Source organism: Triticum aestivum, chromosome 5D, assembly GCF_018294505.1.
Source record: "Triticum aestivum cultivar Chinese Spring chromosome 5D, IWGSC CS RefSeq v2.1, whole genome shotgun sequence".
In the NCBI taxonomy this organism is placed as follows: domain Eukaryota; kingdom Viridiplantae; phylum Streptophyta; class Magnoliopsida; order Poales; family Poaceae; genus Triticum; species Triticum aestivum.
The window spans coordinates 83,052,265-83,063,667 of NC_057808.1; the positions used below are offsets into that span (position 1 = coordinate 83,052,265).

Sequence of the window (11,403 nt, forward strand, 5' to 3'; positions counted from 1 at the left end):
AAAGGAAAAAATGGTTACCTTTGGCGGCGGCCGGAGAGGAGACGCGACGGCGACCTTGGGCGGCGGCCGGAGAGGGGCGACGACGACCTTGGGGAGGCGGCCGGGAGCGGGAGCGGGAGGAACTGGAGCGGGAGCGAGCCCACGGGCGTGGTCCGGTCCTGTTTACTCCCACGCCAGGTACGCTCGTGGGAGCGACGTGTACAGCTACACGACCTGATACACGATCCACTGGGAGATATTTTTTGATTTTGATCGTGTATATTTAGCATCCACCTCCATATACACCATCCACTAGAGATGCTCTAAGAGGCCACCTATACACTTCAGACTTCACCTCTCGACTTGAGTTGCTCAAAAGGAAAAAAAAAACCTGTCGATTCGAACCCGCGGCTCCACAGGGAGAGGGGGGAACTCTCTCGATCTAGGGATTCCTCCCCCTTGCTCACCCACCCCAAAACCCTAGAGGCGGGCGGAGCTCTCCCATGGCCGACGACCACTACAACTCCTCCGCGGCGGCGGCCGCGGCGGTGGGGTGCTCGGTGATCCCGATCGACAACAAGCTGCAGGGCATCTTCTCGCAGCTGGGGAGCAGCTCGACGATCGACCTGCCGCATGTCGCCGTCGTGGGCAGCCAGAGCAATGGCAAGTCCAGCATCCTCAAGGCGCTCCTCGGCCGCGACTTTCTCCCGCGCGGCTCCGACATGTGCACGCGCCGACCGCTCGTGCTCCAGCTCGTGCACCAGGCGCGCCGCCCCGCTGACGCAGAGGCCGACGAGTGGGGCGAGTTCCTGCACCACCCTGGCCGCCGCTACTACGACTTCCGCGAAATCCGACGCGAGATCCAGGTTCCCGTCCCCTCCTCGTAATCTATCCGTCTCCGTAGATGGACCATGGGCCCGATGGTTGATTTGGCTGCGCGGTTGGTGTGCCCACGAGTATGGTAGCTGTAGTACTGCATTGCGACCGATTGTGGGGGTTGAAGGTGATTGTTTAGTTGCGGTAGTGGTGGTTGTTTGGACAAATCATACCCAAGTTGATGGCGGTATTTTATGAGTATATATGCTGCTAGTATAGCACAGCTCCTGCTGCCTTACCAGATTTTTTTGACTGGGAGATGATGCTTTTGGGTAGGCATTGCGTTTATTTGCAGTTATTTGACACCATATCATGTTTCAGTGGCGCTGGCGCTTTGTCCATGCTATACTATGCCCACCTTTTGACTTACTTGGTATCTTTTATGTTTTGCTCATTCTGGGGTATATTGTCTGTTAGAATTTTGAATGTGTTTAATGGTATCCTCGGATGGAAGGATTGTTATATTCAGTGAAGTTGATCCAACTGCTGATACCATTCGATTACTCTGAGTGTTTGTTTGGAAGAAGTGCTGGACAATTCAGTGATGAAGTAAAATTTGGTTTGTTTGATTGATAAGGTCATTTGCACTCTTGTTACTTCTCATAGATTTTGTGGGTCGGTACCCCTGCATGCTGGTATTGTGTAATTGTGTTTATGTTTGTTTGAAATAATTGCTGGAAAGTTCATGTAGTGCACCAACTTGCTTTTAACTAGAATAATGGTGATATCTGTTAATATTAAAACTCCACATAACTGCAGGCAGAAACGGGCAGGGAGGCTGGCGGTAACAAGGGTGTGTCAGATAGGCAGATACGTTTGAAGATCCATTCACCAAATGTTCTCAACATCACTTTGGTCGATCTGCCTGGAGTTACTAAGGTGCCAGCTGTGGCACCAACTGACATTGAGGCCAGAATAAGGACTATGATATTTTCATATATGAAGCACAAAGCATGCATCATATTGGCTGTTTTGCCAGCAAATGCAGATTTAGCGAACTCTGGTGCTCTTCAAATAGCTCGGACAGCTGATCCTGATGGTATGTATGCCTCTCAAAGTCTATGTGTTTGTTTTGATAGATATTTCTATTAAGATGCAAATCTTACTTGGCGGATTCTTTACTCATGTAGGTTCTCGAACAATTGGTGTTACCACAAAGGTTTGCCCCTTAACCTTCAAATTTGTATTATTGGATAAAAAGAAAGTAACATCCTAATGTCACCCAGCTTCTGATCTTTACTGCTCTTCTGTTTTTTTCCCAGTTGGACATAATGGACAGAGGCACTGATGCCTGTAATTTTTTGCTGGAAACTGTGATCCCATTACGACTTCGTTATGTTGGCATCGTAAACCGCAGCCAGCAGGTACTTTAGTTTGCAGCATGTTTGCTTAGTTTAAGGGTTATGCATTGATAACCTAATATTCTCATGACATTGCTTTCTTTTGCAAGTTTCGTAGTGGCCAAACTTTGTGGTCGCTGTGCTCATTGTGTATAATAACAAAGAATTTCAGATGAAGTAATTTACTAATTTTGTGTCATTGCGGACTTCTCCCTGTTGATAAATACTCGCTCTGTTCATTAATATAGACGTTTTTAGACTTACCATAAGTCTAAAAAAACGTCTTACATTAGTGAACAGAGGTAATAGCTAACCGGAACTAACTTCGGCGAACTTAACACCTGATAATTTTTTCTGGCGAACTTAAGTTCATATGTATCAAAGATCATTTTCAGAATGCTGTGCTAGTAAGTAATAATCGTAGGGATGTCCTGAACATATTTTTTAATTGCACAGCACCGTCTTTGGTGATACAAAAGTTTTTTTTTCCTTTATAGCTTTCTAATGTATATTGTGCTAAATGATGTAGGATATCAACACTGATATTAGTGCCAAGGAGGTTCTGGCGCGAGAAGAAAATTTCTTCCGTACTCAGTCGGTATGCTGCTGTGAAGTTCACTGTTTCTCAAGTTTTGTGTTCCTTTTATTTCATTGTTCTGAAATATTACTCCTTCCAGGCATACAGTGGTCTCACTAAGTACTGTGGGATACCACGGTTAGCAAAGAAGCTAAACCAGGTATTTTGGTGAAGTGTATGTCTGTTGTAGCCCATGTTATATGACTTGTAGATGTATGCTGTGATTTATAAACTAAAAATACATCTATATGGTTTCAGATCTTGGTCCAACATATCAGAACTATTCTGCCTGGACTGAAGTCACACATAAGTTCTCAATTGGCAGCTATTACCAAGGAGCATGCCTTTTATGGTGACCCAATTGAAGCCAAGGTCTGGTGAATTGATTTTATTTGGTCATAGTGATAAGAACCATTCACCTTTTGTTAACACTTGTAACAAATTATATTCTATCATATGTGATTAGGTCTGGCTAGTAGCTAGTAATCTACTTGCTTAATCTTGCTTCTGTTATTCTTTTGTTCTTTGCCTTGATGATCAATCCGTATGTTTCATCATTGCAGGCTGGGCAAGCTGCTAAGTTTTTGAACATTCTAGCTAAATTTTGTGATGGTAATAACTGAACCACGAGCACTTTCCTGGTTCCTTTGCTTCAGTCCTATATATTATATATAAATAACATGTGTGTGCTGCAGCTTTTTCCTCTATGGTTGAAGGGAAAAATGAAGATATATCAACAATCGAGCTTTCTGGTGGAGCACACATTCACTATATTTTTCAATCTATCTTCGTCAAAAGCTTAGAGGTTTTTAATTTTGTTGCATGTGCTATCTTGCTGAATCTTCATTATGCTATGTTGTAGCATTCATCATCATATTCATGTTATCATTAAGATCTAAGATCTGTATTTTATAGGGTGTTGACCCTTGTGAGGATGTCACTGATGAAGACACCCGCATGGCTATAAAAAATGCAACTGGTCCTAGGAGTGCTTTGTTTGTTCCTGAGGTATGATACACTTGCGCCCTTTGTGTAAGAATTCTGTTAATATGTAGATGGTTGGATACTGGTCAATTGAGCTGATAACAATCCCTTGTGCTAAAATTTGTCAGGTGCCGTTTGAAGTCCTTGTACACAGGCAAATCAGATTGCTTGATCCAAGTCTTCAGTGTGCGGATTTCATATGTGAGGGACTGGTTAAGGTATGTCAGTCCAACTGTAAAATATTGGAAACTGAAATTTAAGCATCTACTGTATTTGGTTGATTTTGCACATAACTTTCAATAACTTTTAGCTTTCTATATATTACTTCTCTTGCCAACTTCTGTTCCGCTGTAGATGATCCAACTTTGCCTTTGCAACGAGCTGCAGCAGTTTCCTACACTCAGAAGGAGCATGGATGAAGTAATTGTGAAGTTTATACTGGATGGGCTTAAGCCAGCACAAGATATGATAGCACACATTATTGAGATGGAGGTAAACATGGTCTTGCCGTATGATGATTCTAATTGATTATTTATCCTAAGAAACACGTCTGTGACTTGTCCATATTTGACTCGAGCTTCTTTTGTATACAGTGAGGAAAACACCTGAACAATTCTGTGCATGTTAATGGGTCGTGCTATGCGTCGGCCGGCTGATCTTTTGAAAAGATCGTCCGGGTCGCGAGCCGTCAGATCTGGCATCCATCCTTACCTTTGCAACATGGGTGATGTTGCAGAAGAAACTTTTGCAACATAGGTGATGTTGAAGAAAGTTTTGCTTTGGTCTTCACCTTTGCAACAGAGGTGATGTTGCGGAAGAAACTTTTGCAACTGAGATGATGTTGCAGAAATGCTGCCGCTGTTGCCGGCGCGTGCCGCAGCAGCACCCGCCGTGGTTCACCGGCGCCGTTTACAACATCGTCGTTGCAATTGTAATGCAAGAGGATGCTTGTTGCAAAAAGCAACATGAAACTCATCCCCTTCTCCGCGTCGGCAACGCCGGAGCTGGAGGCGAGGTCGGTGCCAGGAGGGGCCGTTGCTGTCGGGGATGGGGTGGAGGAGGTCGTCAGCGGCCGTACTGACCCTAGGCGCTCCTCGGTGGCACCATGGTGGTGGAGGCGGCCGATGACCGAGGAGAGGAGCTCGAGCTGCATGTACAGGCCGGCGACGGCAAGTGGAGCGGCGGCGCGGCGAGAAGTGTGAGGCCGCGTGGAAGGGGTGGAGTGAGGGGCGCGTGCGGCTGGTGGCAGTGCGATGAGAGGGAGAGGTATGGCCGAAGCGCTTCCTCACTGGCGTCGGTGCCGGCGTTTCGGGTAGCGCATGCTTGCCCAACGGCGCCGGCTGCCAATCAGGCGTGGAGGAGAGATGGGATCGGGACGAGCCTGGAGGAAGAAGTCCCGACCGATTTCTCGGTCTACAACCGACGCCCTGTTGTGATCACGCGTCGGTGTTGTTACAAACCAGTGTATGGGGTAGGGTTGCTTCGTGCCGTACGATCAAAATCTGATTGGACGATCGCCCAGTTATCAGCCAGGTGATCTCTCTTGTGTAAATGAAAGATTCCATGTCGATAATTTCTACCCCTGAAATCCATATATGGTGGAATATAGAATTTATAACCAACCAATCCTTCGGCAAGTTCCAGTGCTGGTTGTTCAAATGTAGCTTTCTGGATGTTTTTATGGAAAAGATTGATCAAATCATCCAACTTCAATAGATTGGCAACATCTTCGATATGATCATCGTTATATAGATCTCTTAGCTTATTTACCATATCTGTTATGTTAACCATGGCTTTCGAGTCGAACGACTAGTTGCGACTATTCGTAGAGTCATAACTGCAAGGTCAACTCAACATGTCAACTCGACTAATTGGCTGAGTCGAGCGACTCGATCGACTAGTCCAGGTTTTTGAGTCGATCGACTAAAAGTTGGCCCTGCCTGTCATATTTCTTTTTCTATTTGCTTGCCCAATCCCCCGTGAAACCTAGATCGCCTAGTTTCCCCTCCGACCCAAACCTATCCTGGCTTACGCGACCCTCTCCTTTGGCCGCTGCTGCCGCCCCACAATCCTGCTAGCTGGCGCTGCCGCCAGCTGGTCTGCTCCCCCCCTGGTTGCTGCTGGACATTGTATGGAAATGGTTTGTATTACAGACTATTAATAAGTACTAATAATTTGTATGTGCAAAATTATTATGTGTGATCATCACAATACTAAATCATGTAAACTAAAAGTAAAATATTCTATGCTATAATAAAATTATCATGTTGGGAACTCATGGATTGTTTTTTACAATTCCTATCGAATCATGGTAGCATAATTAATTTCTTTATGAATAATGCTTTTAAAAAATAGACTTCTAATCCAAAAGAAATGTTATTGATGTGTCTGTGAAATCTTTTAGCTTTTTCAAATTCAAACTTGAAAATACAGATAAAATTATTTTGATGTTAATTTTCACATTTTCAAACTGTAAACTTTAAATAACTTAACATCCTATGAAGGAAAAAAAATATAAATCTGGATTTTCTATAGGCTGTTTGAATATTTCTCTCAGCGAACAACAATACTCCTTTCGTTCCATAATGGAGAAAAACATTTACATATATAATGCCAAGAATACATCATTAGATTCGTCGTAAGATGTAGTCTCATATTTTATGTTCTTGGTATTGTAGATATAAATAGTTTTCTCCATAACCTTGGTCAAAGTTTAGAAAGTTTGACTTCTCAAAAAATCTATATGCACTACATTATGGAATAAAGGGAGTATTGCCATTCGTACAATTTTTTCAACAGCGTACTAATTCTTTTGAGAAAAATTAAAAAAAGTGCTTTCGTGCATGCATTCAACAGTATTCATGCGAGGAGAAAATTGCTACTGCAGTAATATAGGCTGCTAGCCTCCACGTGTAAACTTGTTTAGGTTTGTAGCCTACACTGGAGTAGTAGTACTGCATTGTCTAATAGGGCCAGTTCACAACGTAAAGCTAGCTCGGTTGCTCCTCATGTGAAAGTTCTCGAGCAAGTGTCGGGTTGGTCAGATGCTAGCTGCGTTTAACTCTAGAAAGATCCATCGACCTTGTTTTGGCGCGCGGCCGTGTGAAGCGAATCCCACAAACCATGACCGCCGGATCAGTTGGGTTCAACATTGATAAATGGCAGTGATTCATCCCGTGGAAAAAATCAACGGCTAAGAAATGCTTCTGCATCACAGTGGGTGGCTAATCTGAATTTGAAGATTGGTGTACTATAGTAGTAAAGATAGAGATATATAGTTATATACATGTACTATGGTAATTTTATTGCATCTATTGCTTAACTCATGTCGACTAGTCGACCATGAGTTTTGACTAGTCACGACTAGTCAAGAGTCATTACCCCAGAACGACTCATCGACTCGAAAACATTGATGTTAGCATACGCCAGACTCTCAGGCATGGCAAGTCCTAACCTCTGTAAAGCATCCCATTTTCTCCTTAAATACTTCAAGAAGAGGCTAAGCGTTTCCGTTATTTGATAGTGCAAACTTATTATTTTGTACAATTATTGCGAGTCTGCTCTGATTCTCTGAATAATTTGTTCTCTTTTTATACTGTCTTTGCACTGATACCTGGTCTTTACTTGAGATGATGTTAACTCTGCAGGCTGATTACATAAACACATCTCATCCAAGTTTCATCGGTGGCAGCAAGGCTATAGTGCAAGCACATCTGCAAGTTAGAACCGCCAGATTGCCTGCAATGGTGGTTAGGAGGGTATGTTTTTTTAATATTAGATATGAGTAATTTCTTCTGTTCTGATTCTGATGGCAACTTAAGTGTAGAATCACTACCAGTTAGAATATACGCTCATGCTGGAAAAAGCACAGCTCAAATAGAACTTTGTTTACAGTGCCTTGCGAATTGGCTTTTTATTTGATAATTCCCACTGCTTCTATTTCTTAGTGGCACGTACAGTCAGAACATGGAACTCGATGAAGGCTTAATTTAGTGATACTTTTGCAGAGTGTTGTTTATATTCAATGAGAACTTCTGTTCCGTACCAATATATAGCTAAACTGGCAATCACCCAGTAATAATTACTATGATTTTTCCTTGTAATGATCTCGATGCAATTGATGATGACCCTGTTATGCAATATGTTCCACCACAATGTACATCAATTATGTCAGCATCAAACCATTTATATCTTCGGGAGAAGGCACGGATAACAGGCCAACTCTAGTATATTTAACAGTACTACACTGCAGGATGGAGATGCCGATGGGCCACAGGATTCTGAAAGAACCCGAAAATCACACGCATTATTGGGTAGAACTACTGGTGTAAATGGAATTATCACCGAACAGATCCAGGTTTTTTGCCTCCCTATTTTTTTAATCAGCAAGGTTACTGTTGATTCGGTGTAGTGTTTCTGAGATTATGTTCCTTTGCTATATTGTGGTCATTATTAGCAGGGGGTACGCCCTGCTGCTGGCGCAGAGAGACCAGGATCTTCAGGTAAGGAGTGTTGCAAATGCTATGCTTCTTTTGATTATATGACGCTACTCTCTCCGTTCTCAAATATACGTTGTTTCGGATATTTCAATATGGACTACATACGGACTGAAATGAGTAAACACACATTAAAATGCATCTATATACATCCAAAATAGAAAACAGTTAAAACATCTTATATAATAGTGAACGGAGGGAGTATTTTATTGGTGCACAGTAGGCCACCTTAGTGTTTTTTGTGAGAGTAGTACAATTTCATTTCAGCCTATTTTACTTAACTGATTATCTTTCAGGTAGTGGAAGCACTTCTTTTTGGGGCTCAATATTCACCTCAAGCGAGGACCGTAAGCATTCTTCAGCTAGAGATAGCTCAGTGAACAAATCTTATGCTTCAGCTACTCCCTACCTGGAACATTCTTTCTCTTCAATACAGTTAAAAGAGGTGAGCTATCCTATTTATGCTCTTTTAGTTCTTCTATCAGCGTTATTTCGACATCTCAAGTGATTGACGCAGACCTTTGTGAAACAGCTGCCGCTAGTCCCTTCAGAAAGCCACTCTGAGCAGGAAGACCTTGAAATAACATTCACAAAATTGCTGCTGCAGTCATACTACAATATAGTCAAGAAAAACGTCGAGGATTTCATACCAAAAGCGATTATACGTTTTCTGGTATGATTCTTGTAACTCAATATTTACTTAAGAGTGCATATACTGTACCTATTTTTTGTGTGCACATCAGATCTGTTATAAATTTCTAACAGCTTATTTATATGGATAAGTATTGTGTATGATCTTTGTGCTATTTCCTTAGTTGCATAAGTAAGCATAGACAAAGGAGAGTACATAAATCTTAAACCCAGCAATGTTTTGGCCTCAACTACTGCCAAGCAAGGTTCAACACCATTAGTAGGAGGCATTATCAAACACTGTTGATCACATATATTACTGTGGGTTTGCAGCATGATTAAATTTGCCTCTTGCTTTAAGCATTTGATTTACTAGTGAGCTCGATTGCATTTGTTTTACTAGTGAGCTCGATTGCATTGGGCAGATTGCTCTAAAACACATTTTCTTGTTCAGATAAATATCCTCATCTAAGTTGCATATTTTTCAAGTTCCTATCTTGACCTCTATAGTATCAGTTGTATGAGTTACGTAACCTTTTGATGGAGATTCTGTGCAGATGCAGATCTTTGTCAAGACCCTCACTGGCAAGACCATCACCCTTGAGGTGGAGTCTTCTGATACCATTGATAACGTCAAGGCCAAGATCCAGGATAAGGAGGGCATCCCTCCAGATCAGCAGCGCCTCATGTTGGCTGGCAAGCAGCTGCAGGATGGCAGGACCTTAGCTGACTACAACATTCAGAAAGAAGCCACTATTCACCTTGCCCTCCGTCTGAGGGGAGGCGTGTCTGCGACGGGTCTGCCTGACACATGCTTGCTCGAGATCTGCCGCCGGATCTGGTGCGAGATTGATCAGATCTTTATGTCGAAGGCTTGTCGAGACTGGCACAGTGCCCTAGACAACTCCCTACGGCTGAACGCCCAACAGCATCCACCCCTTATACAGGCTCAGTTGCCTTGGCTTCTCCGTGTGCGCGGGGATCCTTCAGTGGTGGGGGATCCTACATCTGTGGAGGATCCCTCAAGGATGGAACTGACTTGCTTTCCGAACGGCAGAGAGCCTTGCAACTGTGACATTAATTGCCTTTGCCGCCACCCCGCTGATGGTATCTACCATGTGCACCGCACCCGCCTCCCGGAGAACATTACTGAAGCTCGATTCTATGGATCGTTCGAAGGGAGACACCTGTTCCTCGCACTTGAAGGAACCAGTGGTCATAGACTTCGATCTTTGAGGACTGGTCTAGATATCTTGCTTCCAGAAGCTGTTCACATCAATGGGGCTGCTATCCCTTGTATAATGCTTGCAGCAACAGTGTCTGGTCCTCCGGATGGCCTCAATTGTGTTGGCGGAGCCATTGTGCACTATTATTCAGATGGGAGAGCATATAGGCGTGCCGCCTTTTGGCGTTTGGGCAGGACACAACCTATGCTCACAAGAAGCCCATTCCCGTTTCTGAATGAGGATTATGAAGATATAATGTGGCATAATGGTGCCTTCCACTTGCTGTTAAGTTCTGAGTGTGTCAATGTTTTTGTCCTTCAGTTGACTGAGCATGGAGATGGCATAAGCTTTGAGAATGGCTTAATGATGGTGGATGCAAGGCATTTCAACAATGAGGTGATTATTGGAAGGTATATCCTTGTCTCAAGGGGTGAGTTGCTGCTGGTGTTGAGAATTTCTGGTGATAGCGATTCGTTCCGGGTATTCCAGTTGAAAGAACTTGACACACCTCGAGGTTTGACCACGCATGAGTGGACAGAACTAGAGGACCTTGATGAGAGGGTTCTGTTTGTCGGCAAAGGCTCTGGCAGGTCCTATGAGAAGTCCGAGTTCCCTGGTTTTGGTGAGGGCGGATTTCTATTCTTTCTGGATGATGAATATCTCAATGATGTGCCGAGGAGTGTTGTCATGAATGGACCATACCGGGGCCTCATTACTGGTTGCTGGAGAATAAGAAAGTCAACTCGCAGGGATATTGAAATTGTAGACGGTCACTGGAAAGTGAAAGTGTTATTCGACAAGTGCATTGAATATGTGTTCTTAGACCAGTATTATGCCAGACACTCTCCTCCAGTATGGTGCTTGCCATAAGACTCTTCCCAGGTATGAGAAATATTACTGCTGAAATGAACTCTGTAGCATGTGGGAATTCATCAAACTCATACAATACTGCCGTAGTCCTTGACCTGGATCTGAGATTTAGTATACACTGTTAATGCAGCTTGTCATTAGTTCAGAACTTGTGTAAACTAACTAACAAGAAGCTGCTAGGAGTATAGCATTTACATGCGATGAACCACAGTAGTATCATATAGCACTGTCTCTGCCCAACTCAATCTGACCGCTGGTAATGCATGGTTTCAACTTATCTCAACCAGCTTCAAGTATTCATGCCTGCATGTTTTTATTACTTGCCCAAGTAGTTATTAAACTCTTTTGTTTGCAGCATTGGGGAACGAAGGTCCACGCAAGTCGCTGCTAGGTTCTTCTGTCCTGCTATGATATACTCGAAAGAG

General features: G+C 43.4%; 1 protein-coding gene across 13 annotated transcripts; it reads left to right on the top strand.

Moving 5' to 3' along the window:
- The first annotated feature begins 312 nt into the window (after positions 1 to 312).
- On the top strand, positions 313 to 10,987 carry LOC123119593 (dynamin-related protein 3A). 13 transcript variants are annotated; one of them, XM_044539450.1, is made up of 18 exons: positions 319 to 845; positions 1,615 to 1,894; positions 1,986 to 2,014; positions 2,118 to 2,219; positions 2,725 to 2,793; positions 2,873 to 2,932; positions 3,031 to 3,144; positions 3,336 to 3,384; positions 3,468 to 3,577; positions 3,688 to 3,780; positions 3,885 to 3,974; positions 4,111 to 4,248; positions 7,404 to 7,514; positions 8,009 to 8,113; positions 8,213 to 8,258; positions 8,549 to 8,697; positions 8,785 to 8,925; positions 9,440 to 10,987. In XM_044539450.1, exons 1-18 carry the CDS (start codon positions 483 to 485, stop codon positions 10,976 to 10,978), a joined length of 3,588 nt encoding a protein of 1,195 aa, XP_044395385.1. In that variant the 5' UTR covers positions 319 to 482; the 3' UTR covers positions 10,979 to 10,987. The 13 variants fall into 13 exon arrangements, 12 of the variants coding, with proteins under 12 accessions (XP_044395390.1, XP_044395397.1, XP_044395385.1 ...); XM_044539452.1 differs by having other exon boundaries at positions 4,144 to 4,248; XM_044539451.1 differs by having other exon boundaries at positions 320 to 845; positions 8,216 to 8,258.
- Positions 10,988 to 11,403: the final 416 nt, after the last annotated feature.